This window comes from Delphinus delphis, chromosome 6 (assembly GCF_949987515.2).
Source record: "Delphinus delphis chromosome 6, mDelDel1.2, whole genome shotgun sequence".
NCBI lineage: Eukaryota > Metazoa > Chordata > Mammalia > Artiodactyla > Delphinidae > Delphinus > Delphinus delphis.
Window position 1 is genome coordinate 5,339,508 of NC_082688.1, and position 25,568 is coordinate 5,365,075.

A 25,568-nucleotide genomic window follows, 5' to 3' on the forward strand; every position below is an offset into this window, starting at 1 on the left:
GTGGAAGAAAAAGGTTCTCAGAAAGTCGGGGGGCCGGGTTCTCGCCAAGGAGACCCTTACGTGTCTGAAGGCTGAAAGGGGATATTAAAGGACCCCAGCGATCAGCTTTGTTTACTCGTTGGAGTAACAAGCCTGGAAACTGCGCGAAACACTGCGCAAAGACATCCTAGTCACCTAGCGGTTATCATTGCCATTTAATTGATGAGGCAGCTGGGAGCACAGAGAAGTTAAGAAAATTCCCCAATGCCCCTCAGTCAGAAAGTGGTGAAGGCTGGATTAGAATTCAGCCTTGCTGATTGCTGGCTATTACACAGTCCTACGTGGAGATTTTTGTAGTTGAATTATATTATAAATGCTCTAGGACAGAGATTCTTAACTTGGAACCCATGGGTCAGCTCCGGGAGGGGGGGGGGTGTATTCTGCCACTTACTATTTGGTTTTCAGCAAACTGCTTCTCTGCTCCAAGCCTGCTTCTCATTTATCAAACTAGGATGATATAATAGAACCTTACTCATGGGGTTGCTGTGAGGAGTAAAGGCACACAGGACACATTCAGTCGTGTCACTGTATCAGCTAGCTCTTCTGAATTTGCTGACCCCGGAACCACCCCCAAAATACACCAGTCAAGATGTTGATAAGTTTGTCTGTTTTATTTCCAGTCCAGTACCACACATACTCAACACGCACCCGCACACACATACTGCATCCACTTGAACTTGCCCGACACACTCCTTCCTTTTGAATGGCAGGGACAGAGCCATACTCGGCAGTCCCCAAGCTGCTGGTTACATTAGTTAGATTTGGTCTTTCAGAAAGAAGACAGCTGAACTCCTAGAAGCTGAGCCCTTAGCCAGAGAAGTAAGAGTCCTAGAGCTAATAGCCACAACCTGAAATGCATGCAGACCACACCCCCTTTCCAGGGACCACTCTTGAGACCCTCTCCCTCTGGAAGTTGAATTCCAAATGATGAAGGAGCTGGTAAAGTTTCCCCAGGACACTCCCCATCCAATGAGAGAACTCTTTCCTGCCCTTTCTAGAAGCTGGGGACACACCCACTTGCTCTCCTCCCTTAAGAAGGTTTCCTGCAGTCTTGTAAAGTGTGTAACCTGCTGAAATAAGCCTGGTTGGTTCTGTCCTCCTGTCTGAGTGAGGTACAGATCCACTGACTATTATGGGTAGTCAAGGAAGGCATTACCTTGCTCAAAGGTCTCAGCCTGTCCCAGACAGAAGAGGCAGTGGGAAGGGGTGGAGACAGGCAGTTGCTCATCTAAGGATCTCAGGAGAAAAAAAAAAAAGGCAGGGGAGGGAGTGGAGGTGAGATTTTATATTTACAGGGTGGAATGTTCTGCTGGGTTTTAAACTTCAACTAGGCTTATGCATTTGAAGTACCTTCTTAGGCCGAAGATCAGCCAGTCGTGGCCAAATAATCTCGTTCCTGAACTGGTCGAGACCAGTGGATTAACCCAACCTGGCCGTTTCCCCATGCCCTACCTGCTCCACTCCCTGCAGCTGCTGTAAAGTCAGCTCCTTGGCCTTGATTACGGGTCAGAGGAGTCACAGGGAGCTCCCAGGGGCTCCAGCGCCCCCCACAGCTCTCCGCTTCAGGTTTGTGAAGGCTTCTCCAAGACCCTTGCCCAGTGTTGGGCCCAGTTAGGCCCCCCAGGATTGCCCTGCAGTCACCTCATATCCTCCTCTTTCCTAACTTTCATCACCTGGGTCAGACTTCCCTACTAGACTCTAAATTCCATGAGTCTGTCCATTTCACTACTGGGTTCTTAGCTCTTGGCCCATAACAGGTGGTTAATAAACATGTTCAATGGATGATGCATCTAAGTCCTGAGTGGGCAGGGGAAGGGACTCCAGAATACAGGTGGGATCAAGGCTGGGGTCCCTGCTGATGCTGCCTCGGAGGCACTGGGAAGGGTGAATCCTGGCCCAGGGCCTCGCCCAAGGGTTGACCTAGGAGACTGCCCCTCTCCGCCCCTTCCCTTGTTTTCATCACTGACTGAGGCATGGGCAGGGCATCTGAACACCTGGGCCCCGGTCCGGATCTTCCATCTCCAGATTGACCCCCGCCCTAGGGCAAGGCACTTAATCCCTGTGGGTCACCACAGTTTCCTCACCTGTGAACTGAGAGGCCTGGCCCAGCTAACCTACAGGGTGAGTCAGGGCTCTAAAACCCTAGTCCATAATAAAAAACACAGGTGACAATCTAATCCCCAAGCTCAAGGTTTTGAGTGATTTGGAAACAGAATGATGAATTAGAGAGACACTGGACATGGCACATGTCAGGACAAAGTGGGGGGACTTAAAGCTTATAATAGTTTGTAAATAAATACCTGTTGAATGACGGAGTGAGTGAATGAATGAATGAATGAATGGTGTAAGGAAGGTGTGAAGGCAAATGGGGAAGCAGAGTCAGGTTTCAAGCAGATTGGGATCAGAAAGGCAACCTATTTCTCAGCTCCTGGCTTAACAGTGGTGCTGCCTCTCTTTGCCGTGAGCATTTAAGTCCTCATCCTCCTATCCTGTAGCCCTCAACATCCTCCCTAAAAGGTGGGACTAGACTAAGCTGAATCCCCTCCCCCAAGGCCCCTGGACCCCCTCTGCCTCTGAAGCCCCAGCAAGGGTCAGGGGGAGCTGCACCCTTCCTCTGAGCTGCCTGTACATGTGTGGCCAGGGGGCAAGGCTAGAGGATTCCTCTGGAACCTTCCTGAAGGGCTCAAATTGCCAAGTCCCTCTCCTTCTCTCTTTCTGTCACCTCACTAAGGATAAGACGAAGTGTGGACTGAGAGGGGACCAGCTGAGGAGGTGGGACATTGTGTGGCCACATCCTGGCCCACCCAAGAGCACTGGAACCACAGAGCTGTCCAAGGATACCCTAACGAGGCCCTGCAGCCTTATCCCGACTCCAGGGTCTTCTGAAAGGGGCAGAGGGCCTCACCAGGGCCAGGCCAGGGTACCAGGACTTAGCTCAGTGACCTGGAAGGACAAACAGTACCAGCTTCAAGTGCGGGAATCACAGGTTTCCGGTCTCCCTGTCCTGGCCCTGCACCCTCTGGTTTTTGGTTTAATGTCAGCCCTTCTGCACAGGGAGGGGAGATGCAGGGAAAAAGAGAAGGAGGCGATCTGGACTCCCCAACCCAGAGCCCCTTTAAGGCAGATAACTTGTGCTATACAAAGAGATCACTGACTCTGCTGACGAAAAAACAAACGCACAACGACCAAACAGAACAAATAAGACACATCGCAATGAGTCGAGAAGGGCAGTGAGATCAGGAGGGAGGCAGAGGAGTGGGGAGGGCGGGGCAGGTCCAGGCGGGGGTCCTCAGGGCAGGCTGGCAATGTCTCTCTCTGGAGGGGGGCCAACTGGCTTGGGGCTGCTCTCGTTGGCTTTTCCTTCAAACATCATGACTCTGGTTCAGAAACGGAGAAAAGAAAGAAAACACAAAACAGGATTAGGACTCCTTTCCTCGTCCAGGGAAAGATCATCCCAGCCCTCACATCTGCAGGGTCCTCCACAGAATGCCCTTGCATCCACTCTCCAGCGAGATTTTCCCAGAAGCCCATGCGGCAACTCCACAGAGGGGGCTGCTAGTCCCATTTTACAGAGGAGAAAGCTGAGACACAAAGGGGCAATGAGACTCGTCCGAGTCACACAGGCAGCCCGAGGCAGGACGACACTCACTCGAGACCTCGGACTTCTAGGTCATGCGCCTTCCCCTGAGCACACTGCCTGGAAGAAGCAGAGCTCGGCTGGGCCGTGGCTCTGCTCAAAACCCCTTCAGATCTTCAAAAACCTCCCACTACTCTGACAGTAAAATCTGGGCAGCAGAAGAGGATGGGGGTTCAAAGTATAGCCTCTGGAGGGAAACTGCCTGGATTTGAATCCCAGCCCTACTCCTTCCCAGCTGGTGACTGCTGCAAGACACTCAACCCCACCGATGCTCAATGTTTCCAACTGAAAGTGAGGATGTCAAAAGCACTTGCATCCTGGAGCTGTTCCAAGTGGCAGTGCCCTTCACCCTCTGTACTCCCTCCCTGGGTGGGCTCCTTCAGTCCCTGGCTTTAAATCCCATCCAAAGTGTGATAGTCGGGCTTCCCTGGTGGCGCAGGGGTTAAGAACCTGCCTGCTAATGCAGGGGACATGGGTTCGAGCCCCGGTCCGGGAAGATCCCACATGCCGTGGAGCAACTAAGCCCGTGCACCACAACGACTGAGCCTGCTCTCCAGAGCCCACGAGCCACAACTACCAAGCCAGTGTGACACAACTACTGAAGCCCACACGCCTAGAGCCCGTGCTGCACAAGAGAAGCCACCGTGATGAGAAGCCCGTGCACCGCAACAAAGAGTAGCCCCCGCTCGCCGCAACTAGAGAAAGCCCATGCACAGCAACGAAGACCCGACGCAGCCAATAAATAAATTAATTAAAAAATAAAATTTAAAAAAACAACAACAAAGCGTGATAGTCCACAAACGGCTTACCTCTGAGCTCCAGATCTGCACAGCCAGTTCCCTCCTCAACCCCTCCCCTTGCGTGTCTAGGGGCTCTTCCAATTCAATACATCAAAACTGAGCTCAATTCCCACCTTCCCCCCTGCTCTTTTCTCAAAGCAAACAGCACCATCACTCAGTTAACTCAGACCCCAGACCTTACAACCATCAGACTCCTTGTCTTCTTTTAAACCTGGAAACAACCCTTCTAGCTCTACCTCCAAAATCACTCCCAACTCTGACAGCCCCTGCCCACCTCCACTACAGCCTCTCCAGGCTGAGAGCCTCATTTCTGACTTGCACAAGTGCACGAGCCTCCTACCGGCCTGCCTGCTGCCACTCTTGTCCCCACCGCAGTCGGAGGGGGCCTTTTAAAAGTCAGCTCCTAGCTTAGAGTACTCCAATGGCATCCCTCCACGGCAGTACGAAATGCTAAATCAACCGTGGCCCACATCACCTGGCCCCTGCCCATCTCTGCAGACTCATCCTTCACTCACTGCACTCCAGGCACACGGGCCTCTGTGCTATTCCTTGAGCGTAAAAGGGCCTCTGCACTTGCCGCTTCCTCTGCCTGGAATGCTTTCCCCTAGATATTCACTTGGCTCATTTCTTCGCATCTCCCTCGCGCAGGAGGTCAGATGTCACCTGCTCAATGAGACCCTCTCTGCCTACTATGCCACCCCTCTCTATTCCTCTCGCCCACTTTATTTTTCTTTGTATTGCACTGTTGCAATCTGGTGTTGTGGTTTGTTTTTTTCTGTCTCTTTCCATCAGAATGTAAGTAATTCATGGGTCCCCAGCACCGAGCATAATTCCTGGCACATAGGTGGCGCTTAATAAATATTTGCTGAATGAATGAATGATACAGCTAAGGAGTCACTACGCAGACTAGATGGACCAGATTGGAAGTGCCCAATACATAGTAAATGTCCACTAAATCTTAGGTGTGGTTTTTAATAGCATCACCACTCTTATTGCCACCACCTGGCCTCTCAGGTGCAGCATGATCTGACCTGGACGGTTCTCCCACCACACCTCCTGCCCCATCCCTCCCGACAATAAACACTCCAACCAGACCAGCCTGAACCGTGGGCTTACCAGCAGGTCACCCCGCTTCCCCCTTTGTAAAATGAGACAGGTATATTTTACATTGGTACATGTGAAGAAGTTAATCTTACAGATACACACCACTATATATAAAATAGACAAACAACAAGGATTTACTGTGTAGCACAGGGAACTACATTCAGTATCTTGTAATAAGCTATAATGGAAAAGAATCTGAAAAAAACATGCATATGTATAACTGAATCACTTTGCTGTATACCTGAAACTAACACAATATCGTAAATCAACTATACTTCAATTTTTTTAAGAAAAAGTTAATCTTATCGCATAAAAGCCAAGTGAGTGTCCTTTACAGCTTGAACACATACCATGGGACTCTCCAAGGAATTTCTCTGCTGCTCTCCAGCGGGGAAGTACCCGCAAAGTGTGATTTTGGCCACCATACACTAGGTGTTTGCCGTCAGCCAGGTACTGGGCTAGACGCTTCATGTATATTATCTCATTAACCCTCAGGACAACACTTCATGCAAGATATTTATGACCGGGGCTTCCCTGGTGGCGCAGTGGTTGAGAGTCCGCCTGCCGATGCAGGGGACACGGGTTCGTGCCCCAGTCCGGGAAGATCCCACATGCCACGGAGCAGCTGGGCCCGTGAGCCATGGCCGCTGAGCCTGCGCTCCGCAACGGAGAGGCCACAGCAGTGAGAGGCCCGCGTACCGCAAAAAAAAAAAAAAAAAAAAAAAGATATTTATGACCATCTCTGTCTTATAGGTGAAGGAAAGTAATTTGCCCAAGGTCGTTTCAGTAGCAAGAAATAGCATCAAAATTTGAACAATACCTCCCTTTAGAGCCGGTTTTTGACTCTGTTATGCTCACAACCCCATGGGGTGGTAGAGTCGCTCTACAAACAAGGAAGCTGAGGCTCAGAAGGTTTCAGCAGTGCATTTATCATCATCGTCACCGTCACAGTCGGCCACTTACTGAGCACTGATTCTACCAGAGGTTCTGCTACAGGCTCATTTTGCCTGCAAGGTACATATTAATGTGACCATTTGACAAATAAGAAAATCGTGTTCATCAAAATTAAGCATCTTGCCCAGTAGATCACATAGTGAATTACCTCCTGGCTAGGGACTGGCTGAGACGCCCAAGCCAGGAGCCTCTCCACACACTATGACTTTGCCTCCAGAGGTCCCAGGAGAGGTGGGAGGTACTCACAGCTTGAGGACCGCCGACCGTTTCCCCAGCATCACGTTGACAAAGTCTCGGTAGGAGATGGTGTCGCTGAACCCGCCCGTCACCTCCGAGATCATCTTCTTCATCTCCAGGTGGGTCTTAGGGACCCCAAGCTTCTCCATCATCCTCTTTAAAGACATCAGGTCTGCCGGAGGAAAAGCAGAGCCGTTAAGTGGAGTCAGGGGGCCGGGCTGAGTGGGGAAGCTCCCCTCTGGCACCCCCATGCCCAGAACAAGCCCGGCAGGAGAGTCCATCCCTGGAGACTGCAGTCGACAGCTTTTCTCCTCCAGGGAGAATGAGCCCATCACATCTTCCCTGCTCTCTGCGGAGGCAGTATGGACTAGTGGTTAGGGACTTGGGCTTCTCAAGTCAGACAGACTTGGGTTGGAACCCAGCTCTGCTATTCTTGGCTGTGGGACCTGGGACAAACTACTTAACCTCTCTGAGCCCCTCCTCCCATCAGTGGTAAAATGGGTTGATGGGATCATCTGGAGTGAGGATGCAGCAGAAGCACCTGGCACACAGCAGGTGTCCAGGAACACAGCCTCTCTTCTTCATTCTGTTGTTCTCTCTGCTGCTGCCTAAGGTTCAGGTGACCGTGAGCCTGCGGCTCCAGCTACCCGGGAAGTCACGGCCCAGTGAGGTGGGGTCAGGGAGTCGGCCTGACTCAGGCATCAGGAGTTACTTTCCAGGGCGCGGTGGCAGCTTCTCCCCACCTGCCACTCCCACCCTGCGGTCCCTGGCTCCACCTCGCTGGAAGGGACAGGATGCCAAGAACATCCCGCAGAGCAGGAAAACCAACAAAAGAACAAAATTCAAGAAAAACAAGGGAGGCACCAAAGTCACTACACTCCGAGGAGTTGGTGCCTCTGACCTCCTGGCTCCCAAGACCTGAGGCAATTTCCTTCGGATTGTTCCGTGAACAATGGGTCAGGTCAGCAAAGGACAGTGGGAGTGCGGGTGGAGCAAGGGGCCAATTTTAGGGTCAGGGGAGTAGTGGGCCAGCTCACCGGAGAGGCAGGGCCGGCACGACTGGTGCCAGACCCTTAGGTGCCAGGATGTCCAGGGCATTTCAAAGAAAGCTGGGCAGTGTTCTACAGGAAGAAGTGAAAGGTCTCCTACACGCTGCTGGCCACGCTCTAAATTGGCAAGACCTTTCTGGAAGGCAATTTGGCAAGATGCTTCAAAAGCCTTTGACCCAGAAGGTCTAATTCCTGAGGTTTACTCTAAAGAAATAATCAGCAATGTGGATAATGATTCACGTACAAAGACGTTCTTCACAGGATTATCAATGAGTTAAAACCAGACATCATTTAAATGGGTGATACTAAGGCATTGGTTGAATAAATTATAGTCTGTCCCCAAATGGAATATCATGCAGCCATTAATTATATTTTAAAAAAATGAATTATATGTCAAAATACTAACAATATATTGTACAAAATTTTAAAAGGAGGCCCTAGAATGGTATCGAATGGTGTTTGTGATTAGAACAAAGAATGGGAGGATATAAACCAAAATCTTTATCACAGTTATTTCTGGGAGGTGGGATTGTGGCGATGTATTTTTGTCTTTGTGCTTTGCTGTGATTGCCAAAACGTTTTAGGATGACGATGTATTCATTTGATACATCGCTTTAAGAAAAAAAGGGATAAAAATATTCAAAAAGGAGAAAAATGTGAGAAGACAGAAGAGGGGGAGAAACGCTGGAGGGAGAACCCACTCGGAAGCCACAGGCTGGGATCTGGGCCCTGGCTGCCACTTAATGACCACATGCCCCAAGCAAGTCCTTTCACCGTTCTGAGCCTCGGTTTCCTCATCCGTACAATGGGAACAATTAAACCGACCTTGACCGTGTCATAACACTACTGGTGAAGGTCAAGGTATGGTCATGAACATAAGTGCCATGGAAAAGGTGTTTGTCACCCCTAGCGCCTGGACGGCAGGACACAATAAAGGTCTGCTGGAAGAGAGGACCAATGTCCATGGAAGGCCCTTGTCAACTGCAGGACAGTGTTCAAATGGAAGGACAGGCTTGGGGACAAAGGAAATGCCAGCCCCCTGGGCCAGGGTGGTAACAGCCTGAGCATCTCCAGCCCTGGGCTGGGTGGCACCTCTATCCTGAGTCCCGGGAGCACCTGGGGTGGGAGGCTGGGGTGTGGGCAGGGAGCTGGGGTCGGGGAGGGAAGCAGTGGGGAGAGGAGTTTGGGGGGCAGGGGATCCAGGGTGAAAGGCAGACAAGTTCAAGGCCAGCTTGGCTGGCCTGGCCCATCGGGGAAGCTTCAGTCGGTGCTTGTCATCCTCAAAATATAGCCCCAGGCCGCTCACCCATGCAGGCGAGTCAGTGGGGTTCTCTGGACGCCCACACCCCCTACCCACGGAGCACTCTCCCCCACCCCACCCGCCGGCTCACCCAAGGCCTCACTCACCAATCTCGCCCTCATTGTTCAGGTCAAACTCCATGTACTTCTCTGGAAATCACAGAGCAAAAACTGGCATTAACTGGGAAGCAGGGCTGCCCCCTGCAGGGTCCCAGGGACTCCCTTGAGGGCAGCTGGCTGGGTCCCCAGGGTGCCCACTCCATCCTCCTCACCCCACGTCGGGGTCTTGACACAAGTCCCGTCATTCCTCTGGGGAAAACCATTGTCTCTGGGAAAAGGGCTTGCCCACCTGCATCACCTGCTCACAGGCACCATGGAGAAAGGTGCCCGGGGGCCACTCTGACCCTGTACCAAGAAGGGCAGCGGCTTCCCCCCAGGCCCCCAGTGTGGGCTGGCTGCATCCGAATCGGCTACAAAGTGACTGGAATAAATTCCCGGCCCTGGAGATGCAGATCTGCAGGATCTGGGAGGCAGAAATTGGTGTGTTTTCAGAGTATCTCAGGCGATTCAGATGGGCAGCTAGGTGTGAGAACCCCCAATTTAAGAAGTCCCTATAGTTCTGAACTTTTGGTGGCGGGGGGGCGGTCATGGCTACCACTGAGAATCTGATGCTCTCTCTGGAGAAATGCCCGCAGACCTGCCCTTGACTACAAAGTGGCACATACAGTGCCCGGGGCGCAGAGACCCTCCCCGCAAACCTCACCTGCAGACTTTGAGTTAAACCTCCCTGATCAAGGGGTCGGAGCAACGAGCTTGGTGTCTCCTGACCAGGCAGTGGGGGCAAATAAGTCGTGCGGCCTTGAGTAGCCACAGGGTCTATTCTGCACCAGCAGCCAGCACGAACAAGCCAAGGTCCTGCCAGTGACCCTTGAGCCCAGGCTTGCCGCCCCTCTGCCTGGCATGTTCCTCCCGGGCATTCTCAGGGCCCCTCCTCACGCCTTCAGGGCCCCCAAGCCTTTTTAACTGGGCACCGTCAGTCACCCCTGCAAAGCACCTGCTACCATCTGACACACTTTCTACTTCCTTGCTGTCTCTTCACCACCCCTCCCCCACTAGGACACGGGCTCCTTTGGCCAGGGGCCGTCTTGTGTGTTCTCCGTTGTGTACCCAGGCCCCAAATGGCCTGGTGCCTAGTAAGGCTCATTTGGAGATCAAATGAGTGAATGGTTTGAAACCTCCGTAGTCCCTTGGCTTCCAAGGTAACCTCCTGTGGTCCCAGGATGGACCCTTATCCTGCAGCCCAATGAAGACAAGGAGAATGGTCGTTAGACCCCTGGGACCTCTGTCCCTCCTCTCAGAGCCACCTCTGAAGAGTGACCCTATTGGTATCCAGGGAGAAGGGAAAGGACTGGCTGCTCCTGCTTTGCACTGGGAGGGGAAGGGGCAGAGGGATGGGGCAGGGGAACCAGCCAGGGGTGGGCGTGTCTTTGTTCTAGTTCTTTTTTCTTTTCTTCTCTTTTCTTTCTTTTCTTTTCTTTTTTTCTCTTTCTTCCTTCCTTCCTTTCTTTCTTTCTCTTTCTTCCCTCCTTCCTTTCTTTCTTTCTTCTAGTTCTTTTCTTTCCTTCCGTCTTTCTTTCTTTCCCTCTCTTTCTCTTTCTCTTTCTTTCTCTTCCTTCCTTCCTCCCTTCCTTCCTTCCCATGTAAAAAGCACCATTGTGTAACGGTGACAAGCAGGGGATTTGGAGTGAAACCAATATGGGTATAAGCCCCAACTCTGCCATAGGTGAGCTGTGTGACCCCAGGCAGATGACCCCACCTCTCTGAGCCTGAGTTTCTTCATCTGTAAACTAAAGCTTCCACCATCTCCCTCCTGGCTGGATTGGGATGAGGCAGGAAGATCGCAAACCTGAACACAAGGTCATGCTCAGCAAATGCTTAGCCACTGGTGTCCTGCCTAAGGATGGCTACGTTATAAGCGGTCTGAGGAGCATTGGCAGGTTCCTTGCCCTGGAGCAGGGAGGGTGTCCACGTTGCCAAGACTCTGGGGGGGGAGGGGGGACGCAGCCTGGAGGATGTTCACGTGGTCCCCCAGCGCGCCCAGGGCCCCCGCAGCGCGAGTGCATCTCCCGGACAGGAAAGGTGGGTCTGTCCCACTCCTTATGTGCACAGCTCCTCTCCTTTCGAGCCGCTGGCTGAGAACCAAGCGCCAGGGCCCGGAACAGAAGGACCTTTATGCCGCCCCCTCCCCGCGCGGACTCCCGGGCCCTGTTTTCTTTTCATCCTGTGCTGCCGAGATTCAATGGGCAGAAACTCTGCCCCCTGCCCCACTGTGGTGACACAAACGTCCATTCTCCGCAGGGGCTCCCAAGATGCTCCACCGCGCAGGGGGAGAGACAAGGGCTGCTACAAAGAGCTGATTGTGTGCTGGGGCCCCGGGAGCGAGCAGGGCCTGGGCAGGGGCGGGCAGGAGCCAACCTGAGCCCTGCTGGGCAGCAGAAGGGAGGGAAGGGCAGGGCCGGCCGGGGCCCGCAGGCGAGGGACGAGGGGCCTGTGCCCCCAGGCTGGGCATCCCGTCTCACAGCCCGTCGGGAAGAGGGGTATTGTGGATGCAACACGGGTGCAGCCTGCCCCTGCGGGCGAGGATTTGTATAAGGGGGTGGAGGGGCCCACCCAGCTCTCCTGGGGGGGGGGGTGGGCAGCCAGCCCCAGCTCACCTTTAAAGGCTGCAAGTTTTTCCGGCAGGTTCTCTTCATCACTGTACTTCTGGTCACAGAGGAACTCCTACAGAGGAGAGAGGACAGCACTGAGCAAGGGGTCAGCAGGCAGAACTCACCAACACACAGGCCCACTGCCCATCGCCTCCTCTCCCGCCAGGTGGCTGGGGTTGGCCGCGCAGGGCAGTGGTAGTCCTAGCCTCCTGTCAACCCCCAGAGGCGGATGGGTACAATCCACCCCATGGGTAGGAAGTTTGCTCAGCAGCTGGGGGTGGGGCCCAGAGGTTCCGCTGTAGAAGACTAAACACCTTCAGTCAACCTCTGAATTATGGGTGCAGGGACCTGGGCTTCCCCCCAGGGCACCCCGGCTCCAAGATGCATGAAGCCATGAGCAACCAAAGACACGTGGCTTGGCCCTGGCATTAAATTCTTAGGTATGTGACCCTGAACAAACTGATCCCTCTCTGAATCTCTATTGCTTTATCTGCCAAATGGGTATAACTATCATAGCGTCTTCTTGCATGAGAATCCAAGGAGAGTGTTCAGTAAGCAGCAACTGCTATATTATTATTATTAGTCTCTCTCTAGTCAGAAAATAACTGTCCACTGCTTGAGAGGTCACTTACCCTCTCACCTGTGTCCTCACCTGTAAAACAGGGCCCACCTTCCCCTCAGATGCTTGGAGAGACTCAAATAAGTCTTTTCAGAACCAGATAGAGTTGAGAGGAGATGGGAAGGGACTAACAACAGCCCCCAGAACGAAGCACTAACCCACATGGTCGCTCCAGATCTCTCAGTGGGCCCAAGAGGTGGCAACTATTATTACTCCCATTTTACAGATGAGGAAACTGAGGTTCACAGAGCCAGAACTTCAAGTTAGCTCAGTCTGACTTTAGAGCCTGCATCTATCTTTAACCCTGACACTTAAAGATGGGCAGTGAGCAGGTATTCGCCCGGCTTTAAAACAAAAAACTAACAATTAGCACTTGCTAGGCTGGGCGCAGTGGCCAGGTATCTTACTTGCCTTGTTGCTAATCTTTAAGCGTCCCTAGAACCTGCATTCAGATGAGGAAACAGAGGGTGTGTTCCCATCCTGGCACCAGAGTCCACAAATCCCCTCTACTTCCCTGGACCTTGCTTTCCTCATTGAGTCAACTGACATGGCTGTGACTCCTTCATTCCTTCAACAGTTTTTGAGGAACCACAGTATACACTGCTCTATTCTAGGCATCCAGGGAGCAGGTGAGACCAAGGTGAATAAGACAAGGTCCTTATCCTAAAGGATAATTTTAGGATAAATTTAAATTTTATCCTAAAATTACAGGAAGTCCCTGTTTAAAATGACGTTAGGGACTTCCCTGGCGGTCCAGTGGTTAAGGCTTCACACTTCCACTGCAGGGGACACGGGTTCATTCCCTGGTCGGGGAACTAAGATTCTGCATGCCACGTGGCACGGCCAAAAAATAAATAAATAAAATAAAATAAAACAAAACAAAATGATGTTAAATGTTATCTAGGTCTAACTAATACACAGTTTGAAGGACCCTTCTGCCCCTCCCTAATCCAATTTCTTTTCCTTCCCAGAGGTAATCATTATGCTGAACTTGGTTTTTCTACCATTCTCTTGAATGTTTTTCCTACTATGACCAGGCCAACCAAAGACATCTTATAAGTGAATTTTGAGGGGTTTAAAAAAATTCTAATTCTAAATTTTAGAACATTCCATACAAATATGTACTTGTAGTTCAATAAATGATCTTTTAAATGAAAAAAAATTTATCTGGGTCAATCACTCAATGTTTCTAAATTCCTGCCATCATTTCCCACTAAATGATGACCAGGTCTGTACTTACACATCTCCTAGGACAGGGAACTCACTACCTCTCCAGTCACTGTAAATGGAAGGTAGAATGGGACAATGACAAGAACCTAAGTGAGGATGAAGCCCTCTGGGTTTGGATCCTCAGCCCCCTCCTTACTAGCCGTCAAAGGGGCTCACGGGTACCCACCTCCTCAGGCACCTACCCCTCAGTCGAGACAACCCACTGCGGGCAGTTAGCACCTGGCTCGAGCGTCCGTGCTCAGTAAACAATAGGTACAATTCCGTGTAGGGCAGAATCTGATCCCTTCCAGGGTTCAAGTTCCTCCACACTAACTCAGCACCCTTTGACTGAGTAGAAGGAACCCCCCGCCAATGTGGCTTCCCTCGCTGGGTCAGGGGGCCTCTGATAGCCCCCTTGCTTTTGGCAGGCACTATGTTATCCCACTCAATCCTCACAGCCACTGTTATCTGATTTTACAGGTGAGAACAGGAGGACCAGAGAGCTAATAACATGTCCAGGGTCCCCAGGTCCTGGGGAAGCTCAGGGTTGGTTTGGAACCTGTGTCCATCAGACTCCAGGGCCCATGGGGTCCAGCTGGCTCGGCCACAGCCTCACTCAGAGCCTCATTACCGTGTGCCATGCACAGCCCTGCCTGCGCTTAGCTCCACGGAGCTGGAACCTTCCCCTGCAGCCTGGAAGGCTGCCCTCCTGTCGGCTGGCTCTGTCTGTCCTTCCCTTCCTCTTGGCTTCCTCTCGTAGGTCTTCTCCACTGAGGCCCCCACCCCCATTCCCTGACCAAAAGTAGGGCAATTAACTCTTGTCTGTGACCCTGAGCAACCCAGGCACCTCCTAGGGTCACAGATCCCATGTCTGTCCAGCGGAGGTACAAATTGGCCAATGGTTCCCAGACTCTGGGGTGAAACAGAAAGAAACATTTCCAAAAAAAACAAAAGCATGGGGGAAGGTGCTAATATTGGGCTTTCAAGATTCTATTTTGCCAAGTAAAGACTTGAAATGATGACCATGGACTGTTGCCACGAGTTCAGAAAAGGATATTTCGTAAAAGTAGGAACTTCACCATCTCCGAAGTTTTAAGTGGAACCCATTTAGCCTACGTTCAACTCACCACGTTGTCCCTATGTTCCCTTCACTTCACCACATTAGGAACTGGAAAGCCTTCCTGGGGAGGCACAAGAACCCAGGTAAGGCTCAACATCTGGGAACCTCTGGGGAAAGACCTGGGGGTCCTCCAAATTCCCAGGCTCTGGTGGACCCGAAATCCCGCACCAGCCTGGAGTCTGTCTGTAATAGACACTGATCACCTCTAGGGATCCAGACAGATTGGGTTCGAGGGGTAGGACATGGTCCTGGGTCTTGGAGACAAATGAGACACAGACAGAGACAGACAAGGGCTCAGCCGAAGCCACAGGGTGCTTGATAGCCACACCCCTCCCTGGACCTGACGCCAGGACTGTGCTCTCGGCAGCCCCGGGGCTTCCAGGATTATTGTCTTTTCGCTGATGAAGCCGGTTTTCTCCTTAGCACCAATCACCATCTAACATGGTATTTCATTTTTGTCCCCAACTCCCCACCCCTCTCCACCAGAGTGGGTGCCTCAGCCACCCTGACCTCCCTTCTGTGCCTCTCCCACGCCAGGCGTGCTCCCACCATGGGACCTTTGCTCCAGCTGTGTGCCCTGCCTGGAGCGCACATATCTGCATGTCACCTCCTTCAAGTCTTTACTCAACTGTCACCATCTCAATGAGGCCAACCCCATCCACTCTGTCCACTGGAGTCCCCTCCTCCACTTCCAGTCCACCTTAAGATAACACCTTTTATACCATGATGAGTCATTTCCTAACACAATTTACAGTGTAATTGCTTATTAAGGGTGTTGTCCATTATCTGTCTTCCCCTGCTGGGTTCTGCATAGTAGGTGCTCAATAAATATTTGCAGGAAGGGTCAATGGATTGAGACTCAGAAAGGATGAACAACTTGCTCATCAAGGAAGCACAGCTCACAGGTGGCTGAGCTGGGATTCAGCTCCACTGCAGAGGCCGCTTGGGTTCCCTCCCTGCAGAGAGCTGGGGAGTAGAAGTGACCCAAGGAAGTGGGTGTTGGAAGGATGCTGAGAGGAGGCAGGTCCTTGGTCACAGGACACATCCAGGAGGATGTGTTTACTGTCTCTGCCCCACGGATGCCTAGCACCCAGCAGTGTCCAGCGTACAGTAGGTGCTCAATAAACATTACCGAATGAATGGAGAATACTGCCGTCCAGCCCAGAATGACTTTCTCCACTCCCAGCCCTGCAACGGAAAGGCAGCTTTGCAAATGCATGTGTGTGTGTATGACAGAGGCTGGAGAGGCCTCAGAGATTGGAAACACACATTTCCTTAGAGCCAACAGAGACAAATGCTTGAGCCACAGAGTGACCGGGGGTGGGAGAAGCAGCTGACTCGTTCACGTGTGGGTGGGCAGCTGTGTGGACCAGGGGGCCGGGGAGGCAGGAAGGCGGGTGGCAGGCACAGGAGCTCCACTGGCTGGGCTGCCAGCTCCCACCCCACCTCCGAGCTTTGGATTCCTGGTTCCTGCTCATGCACAGCCCACAGCTTCCTCCCTCCAGGGGTCCTCCCCCCATATCCTAGCTCAGCCTCAGGGCACAGCCACGCCCACTGGGCGGATCCCTTGTACCCGCCCCGCCCTGCCCTAACTCTGGGCCCCCAGGCAGAGGAGATGGAGCTAGAAGTCACTCCAGATGTTTGGAAGAAAAACAAAAACAGAAACAAAAAGAGGGCAAACTGGAGCCAGAATGCCTAGGTCTGAGCACACTTAGTGCTGTGTGAAAATGACTTCATTTACCTGTGCCTCAGTATCCTCATCGGTAGGAAAGATAAAAGTATTAACCACATAGGCTTGTCCTGAGAATTACAGTACGTAAGCAAACAGATCTAAAGTGCTTAACACAGTGCCCGGCACTTAGTAAATGTTAAATAAATGTTAGCCATTTATTATTATTATCGGCTAACATCTATATACATTCAGTCCACTTACAACCCACAGCTCATCATCCAGACCATCACTGACTATTAAATAGATTAGGAAGGAAACCCCTCCCCTAACTTAGGCTGGTTATGGTTGCTCTCTCTCCTTTTTGGGTATTCCCATTTGACAGATGGGACAACTGAGGCCCAGAGAGGTTGCTCAACTTACTAAAGATCACAACGTTTTCACAATTCAAGGTCTATCTCCCTTCACCATCCCAGCTCCCTCCCTGCCCCAAACAAGGCCTGGCCACAGGTTTCTGGGCAAAGAAAGTCAATACTGGGAGTTACCTTTCCTCTTGGGCAGAAAGATGTTATTCCAGAGGCCAGGGAACCACTTTATAGCCCTCTAGGGGCATGGGGGTGTGTGTAGATGGTTTATTCTAGCCCCTCTCCCACTCCAACCCACCGTCCCAAAAGACAAGTTTTTCAGGCTGTAGAAACTGCTGTCAGGGCCTCCAGGTATGAGGGATGCAGGGGTCCCCTGGGCTCTGAGAGTGGCAAGTCTAGAGGCCTTGGTGGCCTGGTCAGTCCCTGGCAAAGAACCAGGAAATGCAAGCAGGGAGGAGCCTGGGGTTGAAAACAGGAAGCTCTGAACCAGGCAGTCGCTTCTCAAGCCAGTGTCCACAGGCCAGGCCCAGGGAGGTGGCAGAGCTGTTCCAACATCCACCCAGTCACAGAACCCAGAAGGGACTCCTCAGAGCATCCGGCTTGTTCTCTTTGTCCAACAGCTGGGGAAACTGAGGCCCAGAGGGCAAGGTCTTGATGAAACCATCCTTCCTCTAGGCAAGTACAGGGCGTGCAAGGCAGAGGGACAGGGCAGGGAGGTTGACTCGGGCTGCCAGGGTTCAAATCCCAGCTCCAGCACTTACTAGCTCTGTGGCCCTGGGCAACTTGCCTTACCACTCTGGGCCTTAGTTTCCTCATCTGCAAAATGGAATCATAAAGATAGAACCTCCTCACTGGGTTGGCGTAAAGATTAAATGAGCGAACTGCATAGAAAGAGCCTGGCTCCTAGTATACTTACTAACGGTTAGCGATTATCACTGTGCGTTTGGATCGCCCAAACTCAAGCCACACCGAGAGACAACTCTTGGGGAAAGGCAGAGAAGAGACCCACCCACAACTTTCTTTGTCCCCTACTGTGCCACGAAGTCCTCCTGGTGAGTCTTGACCCTCTGGTCATTCCTCCTCGAGGACAAACTTTGCTTTGTCCTTGGATACCTATGGCTGAACTGGTCGTGACTGGCCATCCACGGAGGGCAGAGTGCACCCATCTCAGCCCCGAGGGACGGTGCCTGCAGCTGCACGGGCTCACTGCTGCCTCTCTTGGTCATCTGCAACCTCCGATGCACATCAGAGACTCCCCCCACCCCCTGAGAGCCCCGTCCAAGTGCTCATGACCAGGAGGGGCTATTTCCCCAACCAGCAGAGGTTGGCAGCCCCTGCTGTGTCCTGGCCTCCAGACCTTTGCCACCTGCCTGCACCCCCCAACGCCCACCCTGACTTAACTCTCTTTCTGGGCTGCTACCTCTAGCACCTGCTCCTGGCCCTCCAGGCTTGCCTTTATGAATTAGCCGCAGCAGAATTTTAGGGCTGGCAGATAAGCACCATCTCGGAGGCCATCCAAGGGGCTGGTGGCTGAAGCCTTGGGGGAAAACCCCAAGGACAGGCAGCACGATGCCTGGCCGTGTGGCCTCTGATGCAGCCCACAGGCTCTTAAAGGGCCAGGGCCAGGCCATAGACGCCCAGCCCGGTGCCTGGCGTGTAGCAGGAGCCTGTAACGTGCACCCACGAGGACAGCAGGCTCACATTCCCCACGGCAGCTCTGGGGCCTCATCCGGACGCTGTGCCCTCGCCAATAGATGGGGCAGCTGGAGAAAAACACCCCCACTGACTACACAAATGAAGCAGACCCTGCAGAAATTCCATCTCCAGCTTCCTGCGACATGGCCACACCGAGGTCGAGACTGGTTGGACCTGCGGGGACACTGAATCCTCAGAAGCTCACGTGGCCCCTTATCACCATCTCCCTTATAATATATTAAGGAAGAGCAAGAGAGACGGGTGCCCGGCGATGCCAGCTGGGCACATTCACCTGGGCAGGGACAGGGTGGCACTGCCAGTACACAGGAAAAGAGACACACCTGTGTAGTGCCTGGGTCAGGTCTCAGAGGTCCCCCACTACTGGGGGAAGGGCTGGGGACAAGCCTCACCCCAGGTAGAGATATCCAGCCTGCCGTACCCAGTTCTTCCCAGCACAGGTGCCACGTGGGTTCTGAAATAACCATCAGGCACCGAAATGCTACAGGGAATGCTGAGTGCCCTTCATTCGACCTAGGACGGCTGAGAGGGCAGGACAGTAGCCAGAGATCCTTATCCACATAAGCAAGAGAGGTCTGTGTCACAGCGAGGCCACAGCCACCTGGTGGACAGGGGCCAGGGCGGGCCAGGGGCAGCGTCCGGAGACAGAATCCCGGCTGTGTCACTTCCTGGCTGGGTGACTTCACCTGGCTGAGCCTCTGTTTCCTCATCTGTAAAATGGGAGGCTTAGTAATCCTTGTCTCATGGGGAAGTTTACAGACTCTGGCTGGGCATCTATCTAATCCAGTGTTCCATTGAGAGGAGTCAGTGAGATGATTTACGTCAAGTGCCAGGTCCGGAGCAAAGGCACCACTCATGCTGTTTTGTTAAAGATCCTGGCCTCTGGCGGGTGCAAAGCCACGGCTCTCACCATCCTCCAGTGTCTTCCTGCTCCATTCCAAGGCTAAGGGCACTCTGAGGGGCACCCACCCAGCCCCACAGCTTCCCCCTGTCCCTGTGGGAAGCTGGAGGGAATTTGTCCCGTTGCCATATAAGGCCGGCCCCGGCTGGCCCGGGGTCACCTGCCATGCCATCAGGGCGCGGGGAATGTCAGCTATGTGGGGGAGTAGGAGACGCGCGCTGGTCCTGCCCGCTCCAGTGGTGCAGAGCACGCGCGAGCACGCACGCGCGCGCACACATACAGCCCGGAGGTGGGGCGGGCACATACGGAGGAGCCCCAATCGAGGCCAGAAATGGAGAGAAGAGCCTGGGTTCAAGTGTGGCTGTTTAAACCCAGGCAATTTACTCAGGCCCTCTGACGTCTCCTGCAAAATGGGAACAGACACTCACAGGGTTGGAGTGCACATCCGACGAGATAATGTCTGAAGCACGCCTGGCACACTGCCTGGCACACGCCAAGGGCTCAGAAAATGAGAGCAAAATCTAGAGTGAAACCCAAAAAAAGTGCATTTTCATACAGCTCCACCAGGACCTTTAGGTCCACCCAACTCCCCTTCTATTTTGACTCCTGAATCCCTTATAAGCACGATAGCCAAGACTGAGCTACCCTGCTGCCCTCTGGAAGCTGGCCCATCCCAGCGGGGAGAAAGGCCCCAGAGGAACGGTTGGCCCAGAGAAGCCTCCAGAGCTCATAGCCAGGCTGGGCTCTGCCCCAGGCAGCAGCCACAGAGGTGCCCAAGCACATACAATGCGTCACGGAGCCCCATCCTTCACGCCTTCTGGCTTCCACGGGACCACTGGGGCAGCTGTTCAGCCCAGCCCCCCGGAAGCCCCCCTCCAGTGGGGCAGTGAAGCTGCAGCCCAAAGGCAGGCAATCTGGACTGCCAACGTGGTTCCCTCCAGAATCCATCCACCCAAGGGAACTTCCACCATGGCCGTGGCCGTGGGTAAAACCGACGCAGACCCTCAAACACAGCGACTCCCTGAAGTGTCTGCGAGGAGCTTCCGTCTGTTCATCTCCTCCGATTGTTGCAGGGACTTAGAGCAGAGCAGGGGTCTCTGCTCCCATTTCAGACACGGGAAGATAAGATTCTGCCCGACAAAGGGGTCTGGTCCAGGCCGAGCAGCCAGTCTACCTCAGACCTTGCCCCTGGGTTTCCACTCCCACACTTTTAAGTCCCAAACAAACCAATGATAGCAATCAAGACAGCAGCCCGCTCTCCTGTGTGCTTTACATAGATTATCTCCGCCGCAAAATCACAACAAACCTGCTACCATCACCTCAAGTGGCTTGCCCAAGGTCACAGAGCCAGTGAACAGCCCCCTCTGCCCATGACTCTAAACTGTGGTGGGGCCACCCTGACCTGCTGTGGTGGGAAGCAGCTCAAGCTTCTGGTTTGAGCCTCCTTCCTCCGGGAGCCCAGAGCCTGGGTCCCAGCAACCTGACAGTAGCCTGGGCTCACACGGTGGGTCTCAGAGTAGCATCCAGTCGGGGAAAGGACGCTAGGCTGGAAGCTCTGTCACCGGCTTCGGTGTGGCCTTGGCCAGCTGCTTGCCCTCTCTGGGCGTTGGGGTCCCGAGGTGGTTGGACACAGCCCCCTCTTGTTCACCTTCCCCAATCTCAGCGCTATCCAGACCAGCCCCAGAGAGCCACAGCCCCTCCCCTTTCGGAGCCAAGCCAGTACACCTCCCAAAACAGCCCTGTGGCCTCACCTCCACACCCCACCTAATCCCCCCATCCCCCCAAGGGCAGGGTTGGCATGGAAAGTCCCACACGCTCTCAGCTCCTCTGGTCTGTCCAACTACAACCCCCTCTCCCCCATCTCCAGCTGTCTCTGGCTCGGGGTCCGCTGGCTGTGGGTGGATTCAACTGGCTTGGAACCCAGCCTGCTGAGTGGCCCAGGGGGCTGTATGAGGTCAGGGTTCCAGGCTCCTGTCCAGAGGACCAAAGCAGCCAAGACCAAGGCTGAGCTGGCCGCAGACTGAACTAGGGGGGGAGCCCAGCAGCCTGGACCCCCGAGAGCCCCAGCCAGACGCCCAGGCTCCCTTTCAGCTGTGCTCAAGATGGCACTAAGAGGCCAGATGAGGATGGCGATGAGGAGGCCAGAGTTTACCTGGAGGGACCCTGGGGTCCCCAGAACCCTCCATGGGATTCCTACGGCCAGTGGAATGAAACCAGGCAGGCTGCCTAGCTCTAGGCAGTCCAAGGAAATCAAGGAGCGAATAAAGACTGCAAGCCCCTGTCGAGAGTTATACTACAACCGTGCTGCCAACCGTGGACCCACCTCCACATGGACTCCACCAGGGCCCTGCTGACCCTCACCAGCTTTCCACTTTGGGACTCTGAGCTGGGTGCCCAGTGGCCCGGGGGAGCCTGCAGGGGAAATGTCCAGCCTTGTTTCACTGGGCAGAATCATGGAAACCTGGAGACATCCTCCTCAAGAAGTAATCCTAGTACCATCCATGGAGGTCTTCTCTTGTACTAGATGCTGGACCAATCACGTAACGTGCCTTCCCTCACGGAGCCCTCACGGAGACCCCGGCTCTGTGATGAGAGGTCCTCGCTGGGGACCACAGAGCTGGTACATAATGGAGACCAGATCTGAGCCCCAGTCTTGCTGTGCTGCCTTTGAGTTTTGGCCAATCCAGGCAGGCCCTAACAGTTTTCCATACTTTCTAGAATTTAAATGGTGGGTTTTTTTTTGTTGTTTGTTTTTTTGTGGTATGCGGGCCTCTCACTGTTGTGGCCTCTTCCGTGTGCTCTGGACGCGCAGGCTCAGCGGCCATGGCTCACGGGCCCAGCCGGAGCTGCATGTGGGATCCTCCCGGACCGGGGCACGAACCCGTGTGCCCTGCATCTGCAGGCGGACTCTCAACCACTGCGCCACCAGGGGAGCCCATTTGAATGGTGTTTAAGCAAAGGTCTAAAACGTCCCATTGTGTGCCTGGCAACAGCCGGATGGATTTCTTTTTAGAAATCCACTAGGATCAGGATGAAAAGCACCAAGTCTCTAAGGCAACCTTTCCTAAAAGCCTGAGTGAGAAGGAGTTGTGTGTGTGTGTGTTTGTGTGTTGGGGGGTGGGGAGAGGCAGGAGGCCAACCTTTTTTTGGGTGGAGCGAGCACTGGCCTGTGAGTCTGGAGCCCAGGGTTCTAACTGCAGCCTGACCCAGACTTGCTGTGCCATCTAGGGGCAGCCCCCTCACCTCTCTGAGCCTCTCTTCCGTCCCTCGCTGTAAAACTGGGAATTACTCGAGACATCAGGGGTCCCTTCCAGCGCCAAGTCCCTGCAGCTGGTCCCAGGCCGGCTCCTGGGGAGCCCGGGGCCGGTGGGCCGGGCTGGCATCAGAGCTCCCGGGAGGGCCCTACCTCCCTAGTCTATGAGTAACAACTTGCAACCCGAGACCAGAGGGTGGTGGACGGGGTGGAGGGGGACCTACCTGGAGGCACAGGGAGGGGCTGGAGGAAAGAAATCGGGGGAAGCCCGGGGGAAGGAGAGGAAGGGGGCTTGATTTTGCGGCAGGCACAGCCGCGCAGACGGAGGTGGGACCCGCGGAGCGCTGGGAGCTTTAGGGCCGACTCGCCAGCTGCCCTCGGAGGCGGCGGGGCTGGAAAAGCGAAGGCGGCGGCGCGCGCTTACCCGGTTGATCTCGGCCAGCCTCCTCTCCTGCCGGGCTTTGAGCAAACCGAACGCTTTCCCTCCTGGAGGAGACAAAGAGGCGGCCGGGGAAGCGGGGGTCTCCCCGGGCCGCGCGCCCTCGGCTCGCGCCCGCTTCCCGCGCGCGGCAGACCCCACCGACCGCCCCGTGCGCACAGGTGGCGGGCGGGGGACACCGGGTGTGGGCAGGGGCGCGGGACAGCGTGGGGACAGCGGCGCCTACCTTGGAACCTGTTGCTGAGCGCGACCGACATGGTGAGCACCGGGCTTCCGCCGGCTCGGGGCTTCGCGACCGCGGCGAGGACGAGGAGGAGGGGCGGGCGCCCGGTCCGAGCTCGCGCGGCGTGTGGCGGTGGGACCGAGGGGCGGAGGGATGGCGCGGGCGGCCGGACACTCCCCTCCCTCCCACCCCTCCCGACCCGCCTCCCCTCTCCTCCCCTCCCCGCCGCCCGGCATCAAAGCGGCTATTATGCTGGACGCCGAGCCCGCCGCTGGCCCCTCTGCTGGAGGACGCGGAAAATGCACGGCGCGGGGGCCGCCTGTGAGCACCTCCCTCTCCGCTCCTGCAGGAACCTCGACCAGTCCCTTCCCGCTCCGGGCCGCGGTTTCCCCTTAAACAGACCGTGGACGACCTTAGTACGCACTTCGTGGGATGGCTATAAAGATCAAATGCGGGTCCCAGCTGCCGGGAGCTGTAACGTGCCTTTCGCCTTTTGCGCAGCACGCACTTTTGGAAGGGAGGCCTAGGTTCCCAAACTTTACTCTGAACTCTTGAAAGATGAACAAACTTTTAGTTTCTTGAGAAAATGCATAATGACAAAGTGCCTCTAGGGTATCAGTGACACTTGAAATCAATTAGAACGAATTAGTGTTTTGTTAATAAAACCTTTTTTCTCGAGCGCTCACTGGGCACCAGGCACTTTGCCACAACCCAGGATATATGTGTTACATCATTTAATTCTCAAACCTCTATGAAACAGGACTCGGCATTTCTGTTCTGCAGAATGGAATGGAGGAAGCAACGCTTTTCACCCAGCAGGGGCTGTTATAAATTTTATTACCATCAGGGTGGTTTAAGCAGATAGGAGTTATAACCCTTAGTTGCTGGGAGATGTCCCGTCTGGAGGTCAGAGAAGACAGCTGACATAGAATGGGACCCTCATAATGCACTTCCTGGTTCAGGCTCAGAGAGCCTGTTGCCCTGGGCTGGTTGGCCCCAGTCACTGGTTCTGCAGGGCAGAGGCCACCCCATCTTCAACTGCTCAGCTGCTGGGCTGCATTGCTAGCCAGATGTTCAGCAGCTGCCACATTCCACCCAGCCACAGCCCCACCTCTGGGGCCACAGAGTGGCTCTCTACACCCGAAGCATGACTGGACGGCATGAGTCATGAGATGTCAGGTCTGAGGTATGTCACCGCGGGACAGAGAGGAAGCCTGTTCTCCACCCATTGGGGATGCTGAAACTGGGCCTTGCTGAGCCACCCACGGCTTGAGCAGAGAAAGGTTTAAGGCCAAGAGCAGGCATCAGGACAGCTGTGTGCCTCTGTCAGCAGAGAAGCTGGGTAACAGGGAAGAGGGTTTGGGGGCATCAGACCCCGCCCCAGAGGTCTGCAAAGCACCCCCATCTCCTTGACACCACTTACACCAGACATCAATCATCAAACTCACAGTAGAGCAGCAACCTCCTGTTTTGGCCTCCCCACCCCCTGTCCTCCCTCCCAAACCTACCAGCTTACTCCCTGGGTCATTGACGTGCATCACGTCACCCCCCCCTACCCCTGGCCTCGGTTTTCAGTTTCTCCGTGGAGGAGTGCACCTCTTCTCTGAATGCTCTCCCCCAGTGAGTTTGCGGGGGTGGGGAAGGCACAGCCCAGCTCTCATTTTATGGCCTTGGACCCAGAGACCCTTGATTTTCTGAACAGGAGTAGGGAGGGGACCCGGCCTAAGCTGGGTTGGTCCCTCCTGGGAAGCTGGAATCAGGTCAGTTTTCCAGCTTGTCTCTGCCAAGCTTTTGACCTGATGACAAGTAAACATGGGGGCCATGGTGGGTCCAGGTGGGGGCAGTGGGGACATTCTCTCCCATCAAGCACAAGAAAAGCAAAGAAAGCTGCTCTGCAGAGAGAAGAAAACAAAGTAAACGCGGAGAGAGCAGAGGCAGAGACCAAGGGGAGGGGCGGGAGGGAAGGGCGAGGCAAGCCCCCGGCCCCCAACCATCTCTGAGCCTGGCAGCCCTTCCTACCCCAGGATTCCAGGAGACTCTCCCAAGTCCTCCCAACGAACTCCCCTTTTCTGCTTAAACCAACCCGGGAGGGGGGCAGGCCTCGTGGTCAAGAGCCCTGACTGAGCACGTACCATAATCCCGCCCGCGACCTGAGCTCCTGGAGTGGCCCGTGCGGGCCAGGCCCCTACCCTGCAAGTGCCGCGCTGCTGCCCACCCTCTTGCCTGGAAT

The 25,568-nt window shown here is 54.3% G+C and overlaps 1 protein-coding gene across 2 annotated transcripts; it reads right to left on the bottom strand.

Annotated features, from left to right (window-relative positions):
• Nucleotides 1-644: 644 nt before the first annotated feature.
• AIF1L (allograft inflammatory factor 1 like) lies at nucleotides 645-23,485 on the bottom strand. 2 transcript variants are annotated; one of them, XM_060013959.1, is made up of 6 exons: nucleotides 23,342-23,485; nucleotides 23,101-23,162; nucleotides 11,834-11,900; nucleotides 9,228-9,269; nucleotides 6,781-6,943; nucleotides 645-3,416 (listed from the first exon to the last, which is right to left on the bottom strand). In XM_060013959.1, the coding sequence occupies exons 1-6, from the start codon at nucleotides 23,370-23,372 to the stop codon at nucleotides 3,329-3,331; spliced, it is 453 nt and encodes a 150-aa protein (XP_059869942.1). In that variant the 5' UTR covers nucleotides 23,373-23,485; the 3' UTR covers nucleotides 645-3,328. The 2 variants fall into 2 exon arrangements, with proteins under 2 accessions (XP_059869942.1, XP_059869943.1); XM_060013960.1 differs by lacking the exon at nucleotides 23,101-23,162 and having other exon boundaries at nucleotides 23,342-23,451.
• Between the last annotated feature and the right edge of the window lie 2,083 nt (nucleotides 23,486-25,568).